At 43.8% G+C, this 23,840-nt stretch overlaps 1 protein-coding gene across 2 annotated transcripts in view; it reads right to left on the bottom strand.

The window, feature by feature from the left end:
* Window positions 1–23,840, bottom strand: part of LOC144683323 (uncharacterized) — a 68,167-nt gene that overhangs the window by 25,047 nt on the left and 19,280 nt on the right. For both annotated transcript variants that reach the window (XM_078546259.1, XM_078546260.1), the window contains exons 3-4: window positions 19,571–19,720; window positions 6,372–6,604 (exon numbers count right to left, since the gene is read on the bottom strand). In XM_078546259.1, coding sequence (XP_078402385.1) covers window positions 6,372–6,604; window positions 19,571–19,720 — 383 coding nt within the window. The remainder of the gene's footprint in view (window positions 1–6,371; window positions 6,605–19,570; window positions 19,721–23,840) is intronic.

Here is a 23,840-nt window from a genome sequence, read left to right on the forward strand (position 1 = left end):
GTTCAACATAGTTAAGTGCTGATTCATCAACTGAGGGAGGGTAGTAGGTGGTAACCAGCAGTTAGTTTCCTTGCCTCTGTTTGACCTAATGCAATGAGATTTCATGGGCTTGTTGAGGACTTCCAGAGCAATGTTGAGGACTCCCAGGACAACTCCCTCCCAACTGTATAACACTGTGCCGCCACCTTTGGTGAGTCTGTCCTGTCAGTGGGACAGGACATACCCAGGGATGGTGATGGTGATGTCTGGCACATTGTTTGTAAGGTATGATTCCGTTAACTTGGCTATATTATATTGTCGTTCAACTAGTCTGTGAGACAGCTCTCCCAATTTTGTACAAGCCCCCAGATGTTAGTAAGGAGGATGTTGCAGGGTCGACAGGGCTGGGTGTGCTATTGTTGTTTCCAGTGCCTAGGTCAACGCCGGGTGGTGTGTCCAGTTTCATTCTTTTTAGACTATGTAACAGTTTTGATACAACTTAGTGGCTTGCTAGGCCATTTCAGAAGGCATTTAAGTGTCAACCACATTGCTATGAGTCTGGCATCACATGTAAGCCAGACCAAGTAAAGATGGCAGATTTCCTTGCCTCAAGGACATTACTGAACCAGATGCGTTTTTACGCAATGGTTTCATGGTCACCATTTCTGAGGCTATCTTTTAATTCCAGAATTATTAATTGAATTTAACTTCTACCAGCTGCTGTTGTAGGACCTGAACCTGTGTCCCCAGAGTGTTAGCTTCTGCCTCTAGATTGGTAACCCAGTGACATTACCAATACGCCACTTCCTCCCCCTAACTCTCACTGACATTGGCAGGCTTTTTTTAATAAAGGGGTTGGGGATTTAAAGAGCTTCACAGTTTGACAGTTCTACAGACCTTATCTGCCCTTCAAGTGCATTTATGCCTATTCTAAAAATTTGTACATCCCATGCTGCGGATAAAGGTCCTTGCTACAGTGAGGTGGGATCTGTTTGAATTCAGCACTGAGTTCAAATGGCCCATCTGAGTTTGAGTTTCCTTCATGTATGATTCATGCTCCACCTTTTTCCCTACGGCCAATAGGTGATCTGTCAGAAATTAGGGTGGGACTTCCAGACCCGGGTACCGTCCTCCATTTTGGAAACTCTATAGAATCTCCACGGCTCTGTGAAAATCTGGGCCAATATTTCTCACGTACTTAACAGAATTCAACTGGCATTCCTGTTCCTTCACCAACAAGTCACTGAGCACATTAAGGGAGCTATGAGAAGTAAAAAAAATCAGCAGAGTGATGATCTGCTTTGCTCATGAAAGCTTAATTGCTGACAGTAAAAGGAAATTAAGAAAATCAGTGCAGAAATAGCCATCAAACTGTTCATTTAAAGAGCTTGGCCTGAATTTTATGCTCCCCCGCCGGCGAGTTTATAGCTGGGGTTTGAGCATAACATTCCTCGGATGGGATTCCTGCTGGGTTCCTGCCCGCCCCGACCATTCTGCAATTTTACGCTGGGGTAGGCGAGGCCTCAGATGCGCCGCTGCCCTTGGCCCAATTGAGGACCTTAAATGGCTAATTATTTACCACTTAAAGGCTGTTTCCCACTCAGCCTCAAATTTAGGCTGGCGGGAGGAGTTCCCAGATATGGGGGAGGCCTGAAAATAAGTGGGTTCAGGCCTTGGGCTGGAAGAGGCTGGTGGGGGGTTGCACCTCCATCAGGAGCTGCTTTTTAACTTCTGGTGCCCCACCCTTAAGGTCCGGTAACCGCTGGACCTCCCTCCACCCCCTGGCCTCTCCCATGACACCCCAATCCTCCACTGTCCACCCCCTAGGCCTCCCCTCCCATCCCCACCCTGAGACTCCCAAAACTTACCTGTTCCTAGAATCCTGGGACTTAGGCTCCCTGGGCTGCATGCAGCTTCTGGCACACAGGAACTAGGTAACAGCGAGCCAATCTGATAGGCCAGCAGCTTCTAAAGCGGGAATTCATCCCGAGTGAGAGGCAGAATTCCCGCCTATGACAAATTAACACTTGTTGGAGCGTGAAATTGCTGCGGGGCAGGCAGTGTCAGCGGGCATATGTTCATTGGCTGGATGGGAAACCCCGCCATCCTAAAAATCCTGGCCCTTATTTTTCCCTTTAGATGAGCTTTGGCGCACAATTAATTCCCTAACAACCCTGGACATCCATAACGCATGGGTAATATTTTCAAATGGAGTTACACAACAACTTCTATTTAGCACCTTTAACATAATAAAATATTGCTAGGTGTTTCCCAGGAGCATTATAAAACAAAGTATGACACCAAGCCACATAAGGAGATACTAGGGCCAGTGACAATTGCTTTCTCAAAAGAGGTAGGTTTTAAGAAGTGTCTTAAAGGGGGAAAATGAGGTAGAGAGACAGAGAGGTGAAGGGAGGGAATTCCAGAGATTGTGGCCTAGGCAACTGAAGGCACGGTCAGCAATTATGATTGGAAATGCACAAGAGACCAGAATTAGATTAGCGCAATATCTTGGAGGGTTATGGCATTGGGATTACAGAAATAGGGAGGAGCAACACCATGGAGAGACTTGTAAACAAGAATGAGAATTTTAAAATCAAGAGTTACTTAACCAGGAGCCAATGAAGGTTAATAAATACAGGGGAGATAGGGGAACAGGACTTGCTGCGAGTGAAGACAGAGCTAGCAGAATTTTGGATGATCTCAAGTTTATGGAGGGTAGAATGTTGGAGACCAGCCAGGAGTGCATTGGAATAGTCAAGTCTAGGAGTAACAAAGGCATGACTGAGGGTTTCAGCAGCAGATGAACTGAGACAGGGGTGAAGTCGAGCGATCTTACAGTGATGGGAAAAAGCGGTCTTAGTGATGGCACAAAGCTCAGGGTCAAAGGTGACACCAAGCTGCAAACAGACTGACTTAATTTCAGACTATTGCCAGGGAGAAGGATGATGTTGGTAATTAGGGAACGGAGTTTGGAGCAGCAGCCGAAAACAATGGCTTCAGTCTTCCCAATGTTTAATTGGAGAACATTTCTGCACATCCAGTACTGGATGTTGGATAAGCTGTCTGATAATTTAGCATCAGTGGAGGAGTCAAGAGGGGGATAGTAAGGTAGGGCTGGTTGTTTTCAGCAAACATGTGAAAATTAACACTGTGCCTTTGGATAATGTCATCAAATGGTAGCATATAGATGAGAAATAGAAGTGGGCCAAGGATTGATCCTTGGGGGGCACCAGAGGTAGAGGTGCAGGAGCAGGATGAGAAGCCTTTGCACTGATATAATAGACAAAAGAAGACACGGGGAGACATTATGATGTTACTCTTGCGTTACCTGAATACTCTAATGTTTCAAGCAAGAGCTTTCTGCAACTGCCCTTGGGCCCAATCAGAATGGGTATCATGGATCTCTGGCCTTTTTCCTAGGGGCATGAGCTACCTTACATGAGGTAACCAACAGGAAAATTGGTCCCTATATTTTGTGCCATCTTTTTCCAATTCAGTAGTTGTTCTGAAGACATCAGAGAATTAACTAAGCAGAAAATTCGGTGGTTAGCAATGAAACCCATGATAGCTATGGCAGGAACCTTGCTTCAGGTAAAATCCTACCCTATGTTTTATCGAAAGACACTTGGCTTTTGTTGTTTTCCACATTCTGCACTTGAATAGCCAAGTCTATTTATTACTGTTAACTTACTGTTTACTTATCTATTTACTGTTAAACTTCCTGCTGCCAGTTGGCGAAGGAGGAGACCAGAAGTTAATCTTTATTCAGTTTTAGATTTATGCACAAAGTGAAACATTGCAGAAGTAAAGTTCCTAACTCTACAACCCACTACCAGTGTCAATAAGTGTCTCTTTATAGTTTGAGTACAACAGTTAAACAAATAAACTAATTAGCTAATGAACCGCCCATTAAAGGGGCACTGTAACAAAAAAAACAAAACTTTAAAGGAAACTCAATAATTTAAATTAAAATAACATTTTGGGGAGGGATAATGCACTCCAGCCCCTGCACTGCCCACCAGCTGCAGAAGGCCTCAAGTGTACCGGAGGACACCGAGTTCTCCCTCTCCAAGGACAACCCAGGCGTGGACTAACCATGAAAGACAGGCAGACAGTCGGATAGAAAGGTGTCTCTATATTTGTGCACAAGTCCAATGAGTGCCCCTTACCCCACCCTTTAACTTTAATTTATAGAAGTAACATTTACTGGAAATAAATAGTAGTTTATAGATTAAACCAAAGTCTGATAGAGTGCTTATTTTACTACTTTCTGAAGTCTGGGAATGTGTGGGGCATTTAATACATTTACTAATCTGAATACACTGACAAGGGCCTCCATTCAGTATCTGTTCTTGCTAGAATGACCTGGATATTGAACAAGCAAAGGCTTGCTCTGGTTCATAGGGAATGAGAACTTTTTTTTATGGGAGTGATCTTCAGCAGTGAACACAAGAAAATAACCTGAGGCAAAAGTTCAACAACGCAAGAATGATATCACTGGCTTTTTACACTTGTTTGCAGGCCGTAATTGTTTTCTTGCCTGACATATGTCAAGCTTCAAATAATCAAAGATGCATTAAACGAACGTTCTCTGCATTCAATCTCATTTCACTGGTTCAGGCTTGCTTCTTGAAATTCTGAACATTGTTGACGGCAGCAGTATCTAAAAATAGTGCACCATTTTAGCAAGCTCTTCCCAGCTGCATTGCAAATGTAATTGTTTCAAATCCACACAAGGGTGGTTATGCCATAGTGCCAAGGATGGAATGTAGGTATGATTTGCAGTAATTTTAAATTATACGGTACAGTGGATAATCCCACATGAAAGGTATATCACAGCTGCAAAACCTGGTTTCGAATTCCAACATTCCATTCACTGCAATGCATCAGTGCCGATTTAATCAGTTATATTTCTGGAATTGTTAGACAGCCATCCCACTTTTCTCTCCACCGTGGTCTCCTTATCACGGAGCTGCTTGTGATATTTGGCTGCCACTAAATGAAGTTACAAGAAGGTTTGACTAAGGCTGATTATGTGGTATGCATAGTGAAACTCAGAAATCAAAAGCAATTAGAGTCAAGTTGGAAAGTATCTATCACCACAATACCAATTGCCACAAGAGCAACCTTTAAAAGTTTAGCTGCAAAAGAAAACTTGTTTTGCTGTTGCTTGAAAGTCTTATTCTGAATTCTAATAAAATGTCATATGCCCCCAGATAATCACTGGTTTGATTTTCAGTCTGTGTTTGCTGATCTGAGCTGGGCCACATTAAGCCACCCAACTGACTGCAGAACCCATGGGCAAGAAAATCAGTGGGGGTTCCTTTTCCTGATCATTATCCGATGACTGCTGCTAGAGAGTGAGCATTGATAAAATCAGAGTCCTGGGTTTGAGTCCTGCCTCAAGAGGAAATAATGCAACATGACAGGGTTAAGATAGCCTGGGTGTTTATGTTTCATTCCTGTCCCACCATCTTAATTTGCCTGGTTTCAGGCCTTAGAGGAGTGGGGGCCTAATTCAAATGGCAAAGTCACTTCCCAGTGACATCATTGGAACACACAAAGCATTTTAACTGTGTGCATGACCAAGTACCATACAGTCGCACAGCCAGCAGCAAAAATTAGCGGCAGCAACACTCCTGGTTGAAGGAGGCCCAGTTAAGAGTGTTCCTCCTAGCCCAGTAAGGATATTTTGGTCTTAAACTCTTGGCATGTGTTTCCTCCCTCCCCTGGGCATGGGCCTTCACAATTCCCCCTCCTCACCAGTCCTGGCTTGCCTTGCTGAAAAACATTTCCATGAGGCCCAGTGGCATCCCCACCCCTACCCCCTCACCTCCACCCCTGTCCCACTGAATTGAAACTCCTACTTGCTGGAGGTAACATTATTGCTGCCAGTTTTGGTTGGGAGTCAGCATGATCATGTGGGCCAGGAACTCAAATCTTCCAGGTTCACCGTTTGAGAGGCCGGACAGATCCTCACATGCTTCAGCTGTCACACTCTCCAATTCCTGCCCCAAGTTAAAATTGGGGCTCAGGTGAGGTCAGATTGGAGTCAGCTGAATGACCTCCTTTTCAGCTGGGTCACTGAAATAACAACACTCATTGTTTCTCCCCTAAACCTTTCTGAGGTTGTTAAGACCAACTATTGCACCCCAACTGCTTCTAAAGCTGATATTAGCAAAAACATGAAGAATGGAGAATCCCTAATGTATTTGGACCAGAAATAAGCTTCAGGAGAGGAGGAGAGAAAATGGTAATTAAATAACTTGCTTAATTGCCACTCATGCCTTGGCTCTAATTCCATTAGGATACCATCTACTTTTATTCTGCTGCAACAAATACATGAGCAAACTGTAATTTCAATGAAAATGTAATGTAATCTGGAGTACCTGTTTAACTGTCTCTGAGATGCATTTAAGCCGTACTTGGTTTATCAGATGCTGGGGTACAATGCAGCTTTGCTGAGGAGCAGTCTCTCTTTTCAATGGCTTGGTTGAATGTCGCTTTCCATGTTTGCAGGATTCTGATTTTTTCGCCTGAAGTTGTTGTTGAATCTGGTCAATCTTCATACGGTAATAAATTTGCAAAGTTGCTGATTCTACTGGGAGTGACTGAGTGGCCTCTAACGAAAAGAAAAGTTTAAGGTAAATACCAGGAAAAAGAATACAAACTAAAAAGTGCTTATTGAAAAATAAGCTCATGGAAGCAAAGCATACATTTGTGGTGAGAAAGGAATAGCTCTGTCACTCATCAATTCACCCCTTATACTATAACCATGTGCGATGCAACACCCTTCATTAAAACTAGGTCATGGTTCTACCCACAGTTTAGTTGGCTTTAGCTATAGTCTCACAATGTTGCTCATAAACGTTTAAAGAGTGATGTAGTGTAGCACCCAGATCTCTTTCTCACTGCTGGCCTCAATTCTGCTCCCAGTAGGGTGAATGCATATTTATCATTTAACCTGCCCACATGCATAACACTACAGTTTCTAAGTTGAACATCTTTTGCCAAGCAGGGGTCCATTCCCAACACAATGTGATCTGCTTAGAGTAAGCAAGCACCTCCTACAGCTGTAATACTGGCACATATCTTGCTGTCTTCCATAATCGACATTATTAATGAAAATTGTAAATATCAAAGGTCATTACATCAATGCCTTAAAGACACCAGTCTCCAAGCAGATCCAAATCCATTGACACAACATTCTACCTGCAGACATTTAGCCAATTCTCAATTTATCACTGCAGATTAGCATATATTCCACAAGGTAAGTCTCTTGTGAGGTACCTTGTCAAAAGCTTTCTGAAAGTCCGGTAGGATATCTTCATCCGGGGTGGGGAGGGGGCTTGGTGGTGGCGGCATAGGGGTAATGTTACTAAACTACTAATCCAGAGGCCTAGGCTAATGTTCTGGGGACACAGGTTCAAATCCCACCATGGCAGCTGATGGAATTTAAATTCAATTAATAAATCTGGGATTTAAAAATGCTTGTCTCATTCAGGGTGTCCATGAAAATTTCATCAGTTTTCATAAAAACCCATCTGAATCACTAATGTCCTTTAATGGCCTTACCTGGTCAACCCATAGCAATGTAGTTGACTCTTAAATGCTCTCTGAAATGGCCTAGCGAGCCAGTCAGTTTTATCAATCTGCTATGTAGTCTAAAAGGAATGATACCTGACTGAACACCCAGCATCAACCCAGACACTGGAAATGACAATGGCACACCCAGCCTTGTCAACTCTGCAAAGTCCTTCTTACTAGCATCTGGGGGCTTGTGTCAACATTGGGAGAACTGATCATAGCCTAGTCAATCAAAAGCCTGACACAGTCATACTCACCAAGTGATACCTTACAGGCAATGTCCCAGACACCAACATCCGTGGCATGTCCTGTCCCACTGGCAGGACGGACCCACCACGGATGGCAGCGCAGTCAGGATAGAGTTGCCCTGGGAGTCCTCAACATTCACTCCAGATCCCATGAAAACTCACGGTATCAAGTCAAACATGAACAAGGAAATCTCCTGCTGGTTACTGCCTAATGCACCTGCCCTTTCTCCCCCCACCCCCCCCCAACCCCCACCGATGAATCAGTGCTTCTCCATGTTGAACACCAATTGGAGGAAGCACTGATGGTGGCAAGGGCACAGAATGTACTCTGGGCGGAGGACTTCAATGTCCATCACCAAGACTGGCTCGGTAGTCTGTGATAGAGTTGAAAGTGAGCCAGTAATTAGAGGCGAGAGTGCGGATTGGTGAATCCCGTGACACAGCCTCAGGAGAAGAGATTTAACCATCAAGAGGTGTGCAGGCATTGAGGCAGTCTGAGTCAGAGTGGCTACTGATCAAGCTGGCAGAGTTCTAAAGGACTTAGCTGGTGAACTGGGTGTGACAAATATCTAATTCATGGTTCATGTTAATATTTTGGAGAGAATTTTTAATTCAGGAAGAATAAAGCTTAACTGTAGAAAATGGAAAAAATGCAACCAAAGCAGCTTGGAGTCTATTACACTTAAAAGATCAGGGACCTGTTGACTACAGGTGTTAATGGCTATAAAAGTAAGATCCTAAAATAGTAGACAGGCTTATTTAGCTGGAGAACTAGAGACGTGGTGTCTATACTACTTGCAAAAAAGTGCAGTCCAGATAAATATTTTGTTTTGGGAGTTAGAGCTAAATTAGTTTAACAGCAGTCAGTGAACCCTGAAAGGCTATGCCATCATGGAGATAGGTTGAGCTTAGGAAGGTTCTCTGGTTTCTATGTATCTTTGTGTTTGTTGAGAGAGGGGATTCCATGCTGGAGAGAGTTAAGGCTCAGAGAAGTCCTGGGGAGCTGAGAAGGTGGCAGAAGGTTGCTGGTTCTGTGCTGGAGAGGGTTAGGGCTCAAAAGAAACCCTGGGAGCTATTTATGGCTCGGTGCAGCCAGGACACAGGCGTTCAGAAAAACCCAGGGGCAGTGCCAGCTTAGTGAAGCTAGCAATCTGTGATAGAATTGGAAGTGTGCCAGTAATTAGATGCGACAGTGCAGATTTGTGAATCCCATGACACACAGCCTCAGGAGAAGAGATTTAACCATCAGGAGGTGAGCAGTCATTGAGGCAGTCCCCGAGTCGGAGTGATGTTGGAGGGCATTCAGAGGCTAGATTTTTGAAAGTGAAATGCTGAAATCTCTAATGCGGGAGACAGAGTTATAACGAGATTTTGTGACTCATAGTAGTCATTGATGTCTGGGTGGGTTGCTGAGAAATCTGTGGTCACATCTGCCATTTAATGTGCAGTGTGGTGCATTCGACCACAGTTTACCAGGTTATTCACATTTACCTCATGTTAAATCTGAATGTTAGAGTATAAGATAGATATTGTAAATTGTTTTACTTTTCTGACTTAGTATAATTAAATTTAATTTGTTTCTTCAAAACCATGGTATCTTGTGGCTTTATTCTCTGAGTGGGTAACTGGGATTTCAAACTTTGTCTACTTTAAACAAAAAAGTTCCCCGGATAGTAACATTGATCTGCAGTGAGGGAACCAACAAGAGGGAAAAAAAACTGCTTGACCTTATCTTCCCCAATCTACCACTAATCCACCAATGCAACTGTCCCTGATAGTATTGGTAGGAGTGACCACCCGACAGTCCTTGTGCTGACAAAGTCCCATCTTCACATTGAGGCTACCCTCTATCATGTTGTGTGTCACTACCTCCATGCTAAATGTGATAGATTTCAAACAGATCTAGCAACTCAAAACTGGGCATCCATGAGTTACTGTGAACCATCAGCAGCAGCAGAATTGTATTCAACCACAATCTGTAACCTCATGGCCCAGCATTTTCCCTAATCTACCATTACCCTTATGCCAGGGAATCAACCCTGGTTCAATAAAGAGTGCAGGAGGACATGCCAGGAGCAGTACCAGGCATACCTAAAAATGAGGTGTCAACCTGGTGAAGCTACATCACAGGACTACTTGCATACCAAACAGCGAAAGCAGCAAGTGGTAGATAAAGCTAAGCAATCACACAACCAATGGATCAAATCTAAGTTCTGCAGTCCTGCCACATTCAGTCATGCAGGGTGGTTGAAAATTAAACAACTAACTGGGGGAGGAGGCTCCATAAATATTCCCATCCTCAATGATGGGCGAGCCTAACACATCAGTGCAAAAGGCAACATTTACAACCATCTTCAGCCAGAAGTGCCAAGTGGATGATCCATCATGGCCTTCTCCTGTAGTCTCCCACATCACAAATGCCAGTCTTCAGCCAATTCGATTCACTCTACATGACATCAAGAAACTACTGAAAGCACTGCATACTGCAAAGGCTATATTCCCTGAGAACATTCTGGCAGTAGTACTGAGGACTTATGCTCTAGAACTAGCTGCACCCCTAGCCAAACTGTTCCAGTACAGCCACAACACTGGCATTTACCCAGGTATGGATAATAAAATGTGGAAAATTGTCCAGGTACGTCCTAACCACAGAAAGCAGGACAAATCCAATGTGGCTAATAAACCCCCCATCAATAAACTCTCCATCATCAGCAAAGTGATGGAAGGTGTCGGCGGCAGTCTTATCAAGCGACACTTACATAGCAATAAACTGCTCACTGACACTCAGTTTGGGTTCCACCAGGGCCACTCAGCCCCTGATCTCATTCAAGCCCTTGTCCAAACATGGACAAAAAAGCTGAACTCAAGAGGTGAGGTGAGAGTAACTGCCCTTGACATCAAGGCAGCATTTGACAGAGTGTGGCATCAAGGAGCCCCAGCAAAACTGAATTCAGTGGGAATCAGGGGAAAACTCTCCAATGGATGGAGCCATACCTAGCACAAAGAAAACAAAAACAAAAATACCTGGAAAAACTCAGCAGGTCTGGCAGCATCTGTGGAAGGGAGCACAGTTAACGTTTCGAGTCCACATGACTTTTCAACAGAACTAAGGAAAAAAAAGGCACAGATGCTGCCAGACCTGCTGAGTTTTTCCAGGTATTTTTGTTTTTGTTTTCAATTTCCAGCATCCACAGTTTTTTGCTTTAATCCTAGCACAAAGAAAGATGGTTGTGGTTGTTGGAGGTCAATCATCTCAGTCCCAGGACATCACTGCAGGAGTTCCTCAGGGTGTGTCCTAAGCCCAACTATCTTCAGCTGTTTCATCAGTGGCCTTCCCTCCATCATAAGGCCAGAAGTGGGGATGTTCACTGATGATTGCACAATGTTCAGTATCATTCATGACTCTTCATGCAGCAGTCAGTGTCCATATGCAGCAAGACCTGGACAACATTCCACACAAGTGCCAGGCGATGACCATCTTCAACAAGACAGAATCTAACCATCTCCCCTTGACATTCAATGGCATTATCATCACTGAATCCCCCATTATCAACCTCCTGGGGTTTACCATTGACTAGAAACTGAACTGGACCAGCCCATACAAATGCTTTGGTTACAAAAGCAGGTCAGAGGTTGGGAATTTTGTGGCGAGTAACTCACCTCCTAACTCCCCAAAGCCTGTCCACAAGGCACAAGTCAGGAGTCTGATGGAATACTCTCCATTTGCCTGGATGAGTGCAGTTCCAACAACACTCAAGAAACTCTACACCGGGCAAAACAGCTCATTTGATCAGCACCCCATCTACCACCTTCTACATGCACTCCCTCTACCACTAATGCACAGTAGCTGCAGTGTGTACCACCTATAAGATGCAATGCAGCAACTCACCAAAGTTCCTTCGGAAGCACCTTCCAAACCCGCGACCTCTACCATCTAGACAGACAAGGGCAGCAGATGCATGGGAACACCATCACCTTCAAGTTCCCCTCCAAGCCACACGCCAGCTTGACTTGGAACTATATCGCCATTCCTTCACTGTCGCTGGGTCAAAATTCTGGAACTCCCTAACAGCACTGTGGGTCTACATGGACTGCAGTGGTTCAAGAAGGCAGCTCACCACTATATTCTGAAGGGAAATGAAGGATGGGCAACAAATGCTGGCCTAGCCAGCAATGCCCACATCCTGTGAAAGAACAAAAAAATTTGGCTATCAAATCAGTAAAACACGGCTTTCTTTTCCAGAAGCTGTGTCTGGTGTCCTTGATAATGCCTTCTCTTTTTAAGTGGCCATTTAAGGCATCTCTGAGGATATCTTTGAGTATTTTACCTACTACTGGAGTCAAGCTAATGGGATTATAGTTATTCCGTGCTGCCTTATCACACTTTTATAAATATTTAAATAACTTTGGCAGCCTTCTACCATGAGGGAATATTCCCATTCTTCAGTGAACTATTAAAGATATGGGCAATTAGCATCTGCCCCATTTCTTTAAGGAGCCTTGGGTAGCTATTATTTGGGTTGGCAGCCATTTTAAAGTTCCTTTTCCATTTAAGGTGATAACCTTATCTATTTTAATATTAACTATTTACTGTTAACAGCACCTCTTAATGCTCTCAGTCAAACATCGTCTTCAAGGGTAAAGATCTCTACAAATGTTCAGAGTCATAAACTTGAGAGTCCTTTTTCATCTGTACTTGAGCATCTTCCAAAGGCCCAATACAATTTTTTATGGTCCTCTGACCCTGAACATAGCTGAGAAACTGTTTCTGATTACTACCACTGTTCTCTTTCAGCATGGCCACATAAATGTAATTATGGCACTCCAAAATAATTCATTGCACATAAAGTACTTTGGAGACATGGCAATGCAAGTAGATGGACAAGTAGGTCTTTTCCTGTCTATCATTTTTATAAGTACATATGTTCATAATTCACTTTTCAAAACCCAAAATCAAAATCTCATCATTGTCAAGTCAGCAATTTTTTGACGTGTCACTATTATAAATATAGGCAGACTCAACAGCCAATTTGCACACAATAAGGTCCTACATACAGCAACAAGATAAATGACCAGATAATTATCTCAATCTGAATTTAATGCACCAGTTACATTTTCAATTTTTCTTTTATTGCATTAAAAATTAAACAAGAGTGCAATATTTAATTCATTTTAAGATCTTGTGAATAATAGAAATAGTTTATGTCTAGAATAAAAACTTTTCCCTTTTCAAACAATACTCCAGGGCTTCCTGTATAAAGTTGTGTTCTAAAGTTTTGTATTTCACTCTTCATTTGAAAACTTCACACCTATGTCCCTTAATACCCATAGTTAAAGGCCCAGTATGGGTAATTTTATCATTTTGTATTTTTGCTGGGCAAAGTTTTACCACAGTGTGTGCAGGCACTAAGTTGTAATATTAAGCAATACAAACTTGGATGTCCCATATTTGGTCCCTGGTTTGTGCTGATCTCGCCTTGGCCAGGGCAGTTGTTGGAGCCCAGGGCAACAGGGAAAAATCAGCTTGGAATCACACCCATGTCTGTAGCGACACCTGCTGGAAAGTGCATGTGCAGACATTGATCAAGGATTGGATCAGGTTCAGCAGCAAGACCTTTTCTATTCAAATAGCCTGTGTACACATATGAGAAATGGACAAGAAAACAGAGACACTGGCCCAACAAAAATCAGTGCATACATGAGAGGGGGGTACAAAATTGGACCGAAAAATGTTGTATTCTTGACATGAAAGCCCATCTGCATTTCCATGGGTTGAATTCTGCAACGAATAATAACACCCACTGCACAAACATGTTTTTGTCACAAAATTAATTTAGCCATGATAATGGAGACGTAGCTTCTGATACATTTGACCCAACTGCATTTCAGTCATCCACAATCCAGTGGTACAGAGCATGTTTACAAGAACAATTCCCCCTGTAGCAAGCACCCAGTCCTGGTTAAGATGGGACGGGGGTGGGGTGGAAATGATGATTTAGTGTCTCAACATAGGAACAGAGGAGGAATTTACAGAGAAGATCCATCAATTCTCACAGACTTCTCCGTGGTTCACGAACCAGTCACCTTCTTGTCCTTATGTAAGTCTTGTCAACTCTTATTTATCTGAAGTGAGTCTCACTCATTTTGGTTTAATGATGTAATCAATTTTAATTCATCTCACATGCTCCAAAAATTAATCACAGCTCCATATGGGCCTCCTTTAGAAATTAAAATTCACCTATTTCCATGGTTACTATCATCTAGCAATCAAACTGCACCTGGGTCTCTTCTAGTTGGAACTGTGCCAAATTAATTCTGTAATGTCACCCAACTGAACCTGGCCATCAGAATCCTTACTACTAGTCAACTTCGAACTTTTCAACCAGCTAACAAGCTGCATAGTTCATTAAGAGCTGTAAACATTCATAAATCCAACAGTTTATTCAGAGATGATAAAAACAATGAATTCTTTGGAAACGTTACATCATCAACTTGCATTTATAAAGCACCCCTCCAAGTAGAAGATGTCTCAGAGCGTTTTATTCTCCATGGTTTACATATTTTGCTTCAGGTGGATCCTGATAGATACAGATAAAGAAATCCTTTTAAATTTAAAGAACCAACTGTGTCTTATCTGCATCACACCGTCTTAATTTATTTCAGGGTTTTTGCCTCAAAATGTCCATTCTACACACTCTTTAAACTTTGTATGGAGAACCTCCTCACATTCGGCCTAAAATTACTTTTAGAAAGTTTAAACCTGTGCCCATTTGTCTAACTGTCACAATTTAATTTGAAATTGTGTTTGATCTAAATTTTTTGTAACATTTACACTTTTGTATCGCTGTAAGATCTCTCTACTGTTTTCAAGATTGCAGAGCCAAGTTCCACCAGTTTATTTCCTCATAACTTACCATCTTCTGATGCCAAGGATCAGTTTTGTGCTCCCCTGCAGTCTCCAGAGCTTGAATGTCTCCACTGCACCGAGGACCAGAACTGGGCACTATGCTCAATATCTGATCGAGCCAGAGCACTGACCAGTTCTAACCTGAACTTCATTATTTTGTCTTTTCGATTGCTACTTGGCAATGTTTGGGCACATGAATGTTGACTATTAATATGCTGAGATCACTTTCTTCTTCATCCTTAAACATTTTAAAAAGATTCGGAGCATGTACCCTATTTATCTTCCTATGGGGGATATGGTCGCCTAGTGGTAATGTCGCTAGACTGGTAATCCAGGGGCCCAGTGTAATGGTCTGGGGACATGGGTTCAAATCCCACCATGACAGCTGGTGGAATTTAAATTCAGTTAATAAATCTGGAATTATAAAGCTAGTGTCAGTAATGGTGACCATGAAGCTATCATTGATTGCCGTAAAGACCCACCTGGTTCACTAATGCCCCTTAGGGAAGGAAACCTGCCATCCTTACCTGGTCCAGATCCACAGCAATGTGGTTGACTCTTAACTGCCCTCTGAAATGGCTCAGCAAGCCACTCAGTTCAAGGGCAATAGGAGGTGGGCAGCAAATGTTGGCCTTGCCAGCGATGCCCACGTCCCATGCAAGAATAATGGAAAAAATGTACAATACTTTACGTTTATCAGTATTAAACTGTATCTGACACTGTTCTCCTACTAACAAATACAATGTATTCAGCCTTTCACCCAAGCTGTGACAATACTGTACAATACCACTATGTAGCTCATCCAAAATGTGCTCAGATCTTAGCCCTAGAAGCCTAATGACAAACCACACTCAAAATGCCATATGACGTGCTTCCCCTTTGCTACCCACCAATGTTAGATCACCCACCGATGTTAGACCTCCCTCCAAGTCAGACCAACAAGTTTTGATATCAGATCAAAACCTAGTGCTAAACTACTCATGGGAGACCAAATCACTCCTCCCTATGTCAGACCAACTCTTGATATCAACACACACCTGGGGCAGAATCATCTCAAATTTGCACTAAGTGTGGTAGCGGGCGGGTAAATGATGTTTCAACTGCAGTGCAGGTTAGGAGAATGCCTGCGCCTGAGCTGAGAGCACAGCAGGTAGTCCAATGGGCAAAGCTGCTGCCAATCGGTCAGGTGGAGTGGGGCGTAGGTGGGTGGGGTTTCGGGCGGCCATTCAGCGCACTAAACTCTGGCCATCCAAGTGGATACGTTGAGGGACCTTCTCACTTAACCAAGAGAGGTTCTTAGGACACACATGCTAACCCACGCGTCTCTCTCTCTTTCATCCTGCAGGAAGAGTACATAAGGATCATGGAGCCTGGTGAACTAGCTGCATGTCTCGTGGCGTACAAAGAGTGAAGACAATGGAGAAGACAGCAACTGAGGCGCCTGGCTGCGCACAGGGAGGAGCAGCACCCTCTGGAAGAAGGGGTGGCTGGGGCTCCCACACATGCCGATGAAGAGCCACAGAGAGCTATTGCTGGCCAGTGCGAGAGCCTCATCGCCATCATTGTCGGCTTAGAGGACCTCCTCACCCTCATATTGTCTGCTCACGCCGCCCGACCCCAGCCGGCACGGATGATTCCGCCCCTGCTGTCAGACTACACACCAATTGGGGGTAGTATGATACCAGCCGCCTTGTTTTAGCTTGATTGTTATTCATTCTAATGTCATCAATATTGTGCAGGCCACAAACAGGCTTCTGTTGCTATATTGCTAAAGATGAATTTCAAGTCCCTGATTTTGGACAAGTTTTCCTGATGTCAGATGTCCTAATATCAGATCAAATTTCATAGTAGATTAATGTTTTATAAGGCTAATGTCTGAAGGTGGCATAGTGACAGTGTTACTGGATTAGTAATCCTGAGATCTGGACTAATGATCTGTAGACATGAATTCAAACTCACTACGGTACCACTACGGTAGCTGAGGAATTTAAATTCAACTAATTAATAAATCTGAAATAAAATGCTAGACTCATTAATAGTGATCATGGATCCACCAGATTGCAGTAAAAAAACAACTGTCTGGTTCACTCATATCCTTCAAGGAAAGAAATCTGCCATCCTTAGCCAGTCTGGCCTAGATGTGACTCCAGACTTATAGCAATGTGGTTGACACTTAACTGCCCTATGAAATGGCTAGCAAGTCACTCAGTTGATGGCAGCTCCCCACCAGGAAATTATGGATGGATGATAAATGCTAGCCTTGCCAGTGATGCTAACTTCCTAAGAATGAGTTTTTTTTAAAATAAGAGAAATTTAACAATGATCTTCACATATAAAGAGATTAAGCAGGAGCTGGCTTTGTGTGCTCAGGCATCAGCCATTAACATCGGGCCCTGACTCCGCTGCCTGCCAAGAGGATTTGTCATAATGGTCTGACCTCAGGCTCAAACGTCAAAATCTGCCACCACTTCTAGCATCAGACTGAAATTGGGCTCTGGCAATAGACTCAGACACTGAGCTGTGACACCGGGTTCCAATATCAGCACTAATATTCGGCTGTAGATCAGGTTCAGACATAAGATCCAAGGGTCAGGACTTGACAACGGGTCCAGACATTGCAGGCTCTGACATCAAGCCCAGACATTGGACTCTGATGGTGGAACTTTAACATCAGGCTCTAAAATCGGGCTACAGAATCAACCTAGACATTGTGAGTTGACGCCACAGGTTCAGACAACAGACTCTGATAGCAGCCAAGCACACCTGGCTCTTACACCAGGCAAATATATCAGGGAGACATCGGGCTCTGATATTGGGCTCTGAAATAGAACTTAATCGAGCTCTGACATCATGGTTTGTGACATTATGGGCTCTGATATCGTGGGCTCCGGCATGGTGGACTCTGACAGTGTGGGCTCTGGCATCATGGACACCGGCATCACGGACATCGGCATCACGGGCTCTGGCATAGTTTGACATCAAAGCTTTGCTGGGACTGTTATGTATGGTGAGCTGTGCCATGGTAGTAGGGTTGAATCATGGGCTGTGGGGGTAATATGAGAGCTAGGAACACATCTAGCCTCTCAGTGTTGTGCTAAAACTGGCAGAGCCTTAGAGATAGACAGTTTCATCATGTACACAAACTATCAGCAGGAATGAGTAGACAAGAGTATCACCTTCGTCAAATTCTTTCTACACTGAGGGAAGCACCACCTCATCAAGGACATTAAAAAAAAGTAACTGACAAGCCCTATAACAACTGTCTCTTTTCCTCTGGCTGCTTTTGTTATTTATATCCCAGTATTTTACACATGAGAAGGAATTAAATTTAGACAGTAAAAATGCAGCTTGCAGCCCTTTTAGGGAATCTGGCAGATTCCACACTAATTAATGCGTTCTTGACATTCCCACAAAGGTGACAGCTCTGCCTTTAGGCTGAGATTGGCAAATGACATTGAGGAGTGGAAAGCAGAAAGGAGTCTAATAAATGCCTTAAAAGTGATGGATATCAAACAAGTCTCAAAAGCTGCTCAGCCTATTCCACTGACAGGAACATCAAATAAAGAACTAATTTTGCTTTGTGCAGTGTAACATGGTCTCCATGTGTTACATTACACCACAGCTGCTTTCACTTTGTTTTAACTTGGTCATTTGAGGCCATTTTTTTTTTAGTCAGTTTACTCAAATTAATTTACACGTAGGAAACAATACCTAGTGGCCTGGATACTAATGGATGAATTATGAAGACGGGGGCGGGTGAGATATTGGACAGAAGGTTTCCCACGTGCTGTGGAGTTTTAACTCCACTTTGTGCATCTTTTGTCCTTGACAGGTTCTCTATTTGGAAGTCAGCCTAACTGACAGGCCTGGCATCTAAATGGATGAGGAGGACTCCAGAGGAGGCCACAGGACCAGGTTGGTCCAAACCCCAAATCTGGGGCTGGGGGTCTGATCCCAGAGCCGGGGTGCGTTCAATCCTTGATCCCAGAGGAGGAGGAGGTTCAATCCCTGATCTTGGAGATGGGGGGAAGGGGCAGGCGTGGGGGTGGTGGGGTGGGAAACCAATCTCTGACCCATGAGTCTTTGAATGGGGAGAGCTCTGATGGATGGGATACTTGGGTCCTGGGGAAGTACTCCCGTTCCTTCTGGCCCACAAGCAGTGCCATCCTCTGGGGCACAGGGTTGGCACGCTGCCCCTTGTCCCACCTCCATTAAATGGAAGTGGATAGATTGGAGGCAAGTAGAGGTCAGGTACAAAATTTTCAAAATTTTAGCCTCAACTCAATCCAAAGGCAGTCTTTTGTGGTCCTAAAATTTAGCCCAGAAAATGATGATTCTGTAAAGAACACCTCAAGAAAATTTCAAAGAAGTCAGGGTTTTACTTAAATAAACTCCAAGGTCACTTTCACCAGTGATTCCCAGTTTATTAAACCCCAGAGCTGGTAGTGTTTTGGAGGAATAGATTGTTGCAGTGGCTTGGGACATTAGTCATTCTTAACTGAGACCGTACATTCCAGTTTGGGGTGGAATGATTCTTTTTCTGCCAGCTATGGATGGAATTTGGGGCAGAAAATAATCCAGTTCCTCACGAGTAGGCGCATTGGAAACTTTTCTCTGCTATTAACCAGATGTGCTGAATCTGAGCATGCCTGATAAAGACATTGGTTTTCCAAAATGGATCATCATCCCTCACTTTCATGAGAACAAAATTCACAAAACAAAGCAAATGTTTTACTTACGCTATTAATTTCTGAATATTATTTGTTAAATAACATGCTGGTTTAAATTAACATTACCAAAACAGCTTGAAATTATAAGTTTGAAAAATTTTGACCAGATGTCTTACCTTTTTGGGATGCTACACATTTTTCATTTTGATGGAGTGGAGTAGAGTCAAACCTTTTACTGTTCAATATACCAATACGCTTTTCTATAAAATTTTCTTTTGCAAGTAAATCTTCAGGGTCTTCACAGCATTCAAATTCTTCTTTTATTTCTAAGAACATCAATAGTTGCTTTGTAAAATAAGTATTTTAAAAGGTTTGCAATATTAAAAAATAACAATTAAGCACCTTTGGTAAGTATTTAGCTGAGGCTTTATCAATCTGCTGGTGTTTCAAAGGGATTATATCTACAACAACAACTTGCATTTGTATGGCACCTTTAATATAGAAAAAAATTTCAAGGTGCTCACATTGGGAAAGGGACAGGTGCTGAACCTTTGTAGGAGAATTAGGCTAAGCAACCAACATTTGAGATGAAGAGTTAGGTTTTCTGCTGATTTTGAATAGTGGGGAAAGAGGTCGCAAGATAGAAGGGTTTAGGGACAGAGTTCCGGAGAGTGAGATTGAAATGGGTAAAGGCTCAACTGGGACGCAAGGCACACAGAAGTCCAGGAACTGAAGGCACGGGATGGGATGCAATGTTGAAGGTCGTTGCAGAAGTCGAGCGTAGCAAGCTCCATGGAAGAATATGTAAATAAAGGCAAGGATTTTATATTTCACTTTTTAAAAAAATTCATTCATGGGATGTGGGCTTCGCTGGCTGGGTCAGCACTTATTGCCCATCCCTAATTGCCCTTGAGAAGGTGGTGGTGAGCTGCCTTCTTGAACCACTGAGTCCATGTGGTGCGGGTACACCCACATTGCTGTTAGGAAGGGAGTTCCAGGATTTTGACTCAGTGACAGTGAAGGAACAGCGATATATTTCCAAGTCAGGATGGTGTGTGACTTGAAGGGGAACCTTCAGGTGGTGGTGTTCCCATCTATCTACAGCCCTTGGCCTTCTAGATGGTGGTGGTCATGGGTTTGGAAGGTGTTATCTAAGGAGCCTTGGTGAATTCCTGCAATGTATCTTGTAGATGGTACACACTGCTGCTACTGTGCGTCAGTGGTGGAGGGAGTGAATGTTTGTGGATATGGTGCCAATCAAGCAGGCTGCTTTGTCTGGACGGAGTCAAGCTTCTTGAGTGTTGTGGCAGCTGCACTCAACCAAGCAAGTGAGGAATATTCCATCACACTCCTGACTTGTGCCTTGTAGATGATGGACAGGCACTGGGGAGTCAGGAGATGAGTTACTTGTCGCACGATTCCTGCCTCTGGCCTGCTCTTGTAGCCACAGTGTTTATATGGCTAGTCCAGTTCAGTTTCTGGTCAATGGTAACCCCCAAGGTTGTTGATTCAGTGATGGTAATGCCATTGAACATCAAGGAGTGATGGTTGGATTTTCTCTTGTTGGAGATAGTCATTGCCTGATACTTGTGTGGCACGAATGTTACTTGCCACTTATGATGGAAGGAAGGTCACTGATGAAGCAGCTAAAGATGATTGGGCTGAGGACACTGCCCTGAGGAACCCCTGCAGTGATGTCCTGGGCCTGAGGTGACTGACCTCCAACAACCACAACCATCTTCCTTTCGGCTAGGTATGACTCCAACCAGCGGAGAGTTTTCCTCCTGTTTCCCATCGACTCCAGTTTTGCTAAGGCTCCCCGATGTCACACTTGATCAAATGCTGCCTTGATGTCAAGGGCACCTTGGGAGTTCAGCCCTTTTGTCCATGTTTGAACAAGAATGCAATGAGGTCAGGAGCTGAGTGGCCCTGGCAGAACCCAAACTGGGCATCAGTGAGCAGGGTATTGCTAAACAAGTGACAGTTGATAGCACTGTTGATGACCCCTTCCATTACTTTACTGATGATCAAAAGTAGAGTGATGGGGTGGTAATTGGCTGGGTTGGATTTGTCCTGCTTTTTGTATGCAGGACATACCTGGGCAATTTTCCACATGGTCGGGTAGATGCCAGTGTTGCAGCCGTACTGGAACCGCTTGGCTAGGGGTGCAGCAAGTTCTGGTGCACAAGTCTTCAGTACTATTACCGGACTATTATCAGGGTCCCTTTGCAGTATCCAGTGCCTTCGGCCGTTTCTTGACATCACATGGAGTGAATCGAACTGGCTGAAGACTGGCGTCTGTGATGCCAGGGACCTCCGGAGGTGGCCAAGATAGGTCATCCACTCAGCACTTCTGGCTGAAGATTGTTGCGAATGCTTCAGCCTTATCTTTTGCACTGATGTGCTTGGCTCCTCCATTATTGGGGATGGGGATATTTGTGGAGCCTCCTCCTCCAGTGAGTTGTTTAATTGTTCATCACCATTCACGACTGGATGTGGCAGGACTGCTTAGAGCTTAGAGCTTAGATCTTATCCGTATGTTGTGGGATCGCTTAGCTCTGTCTATCACTTGCTGCTTATGCTGTTTGGCACGCAAGTAGTCCTGTGTTATAGCTTCAACAGGCTGACACCTCATTTTTATGTATGCCTGGTGCTGCTCCTGTCACGCTCTCCTGCACTCTTCATTGAACCAGGATTGATTCCCTGTCTTGATGGTTGAGTGGGGGATATGCCGGGTCATGAGCTTACAGATTCTGTTCGAGTCCAATTCTGCAGCTGCTGATAGCCCACAGTCTTGAGTTGTTAGATCTGTTCGAAATCTATCTTATTTAGCACAGCGGTAACACGATGGAGAGTATTATCAATGTGAAGGCGGGATTTCATCTCCACAAGGACTGATGCTGTCATGGGCAGGTGCATCTGTGGCAGGAAGGTTAGTGAGGATGAGGTCAAGTATGTTTTTCCCTCTTGTTGGTTCCCTCACCACCTGTTGCAGACCCAGTCTAGCACCTATGTCATTTAGGAGTCAGCCAGCTCGGTCAGTAGTGGTGCTACCGAGCCACTCTTGGTGATGGACATTGAAGTCCACCACCCAGAGTACATCCTGTGCCCTTGCCACCCTCAGTGCTTCCTCCAAGTGATGTTCAACATGGAGGAACACTGATTCATCAGCTGAGGGAGGGCAGTACGTGGTAATCAGCAGGAGGTTTCATTGCCCCTGTTTGACCTGATGCCATGAGACTTCGTGGGGTCTGGAGTCGATGTTGAGGACTACCAGAGCAACTTTCTCCCGAATGTATACCACTGTGCTGCCATGTCTGCTGGGTCTGTCCTGCTGGTGGGACAGGATATACCAAGGGATGGTGATGGTGGTGTCTGGGAATTTCAGTAAGGTATGATTCCGTGAGGATGACTATGTCAGGCTGTTGTTGACCAGTCTGTGAGACAGATCTCCCAATTTTGACACTACCCCCAGATGTTAGTAAGGAGGACTTTGCAGGGTCGACAGGGCTGTAATTGCCGTTGTTGTTTCCGGTGCCTAGGTCGAAGCCAGGTGGTCCGCCCAGTTTCATTCCTGTTTTGAGACTTTGTAGTAGTTTGTTTCAACTGAATAACTTGCTAGGACAAAAGGACATTAGCGAACCAGATGGGTTTTTATAACAATAGTCATCATTAGACCTTTAATTCCAGATTTTAAGTTCAATTCAAATTCCACCATCTGCCATGGCAGGATTCAAACCCTGGTCCCCAGAGAATTACCCTGGGTCGCTAGATTACTAGTCCAGTGACAAAACCGCTACGCCATCACCTCCCAGGGTATTGCTATGTTACAGGGAGTTACTGTGAGTCAGTGAGAATGGGGGTGTTGAGTGTCTGGGGCTTAGTGCTGGCCAGTGGAACTTTGGATTTTCAGAGTCAGGAAGGAAACAAAGAAATGAAGTCTAGAAATGACAAAGATGTGATAGGATTTCAGCAGTCGTAGATGCAAAGCAGCAGCAAAAGTATCTAAAGTTGTGAATGTGAGAGTATGCAAGTTGCAGTTCAAATCGTGAAATGCTAAATATTATGTAACCAAAAGTTCATATTGATCTTGGAGCTCTCCCAATAGCTGAATCGATAAAAACATCACTGTGTAGTACCAAGTTAGAAATAATAGGATGCTGCCATGTTGAGTTCTTGTTCAGTGGTGAGTAACTGATCTCAGTTGATGATGTTACGAGCCCAATGGAGAACAGAAATATTTAAAAAAGAAATTCAAACTTCCAGTTAATAGCTGAAAAGGACGGCACAACAGGATAGAACAAGATTTCCCGTTTAAAAACTTTTACTGTAACAAATGGCTAAAAAAAACACGATTGAAGAAACCCTATTTATTTTTGTAGGCAAATTATACTTTAAGCTCCCTCTTTATACCTATCACACGTTGCACTCTCCACAGAATTACAG

This window comes from Cetorhinus maximus, chromosome 8, assembly GCF_964194155.1.
Source record: "Cetorhinus maximus chromosome 8, sCetMax3.hap1.1, whole genome shotgun sequence".
Taxonomy (NCBI): domain Eukaryota; kingdom Metazoa; phylum Chordata; class Chondrichthyes; order Lamniformes; family Cetorhinidae; genus Cetorhinus; species Cetorhinus maximus.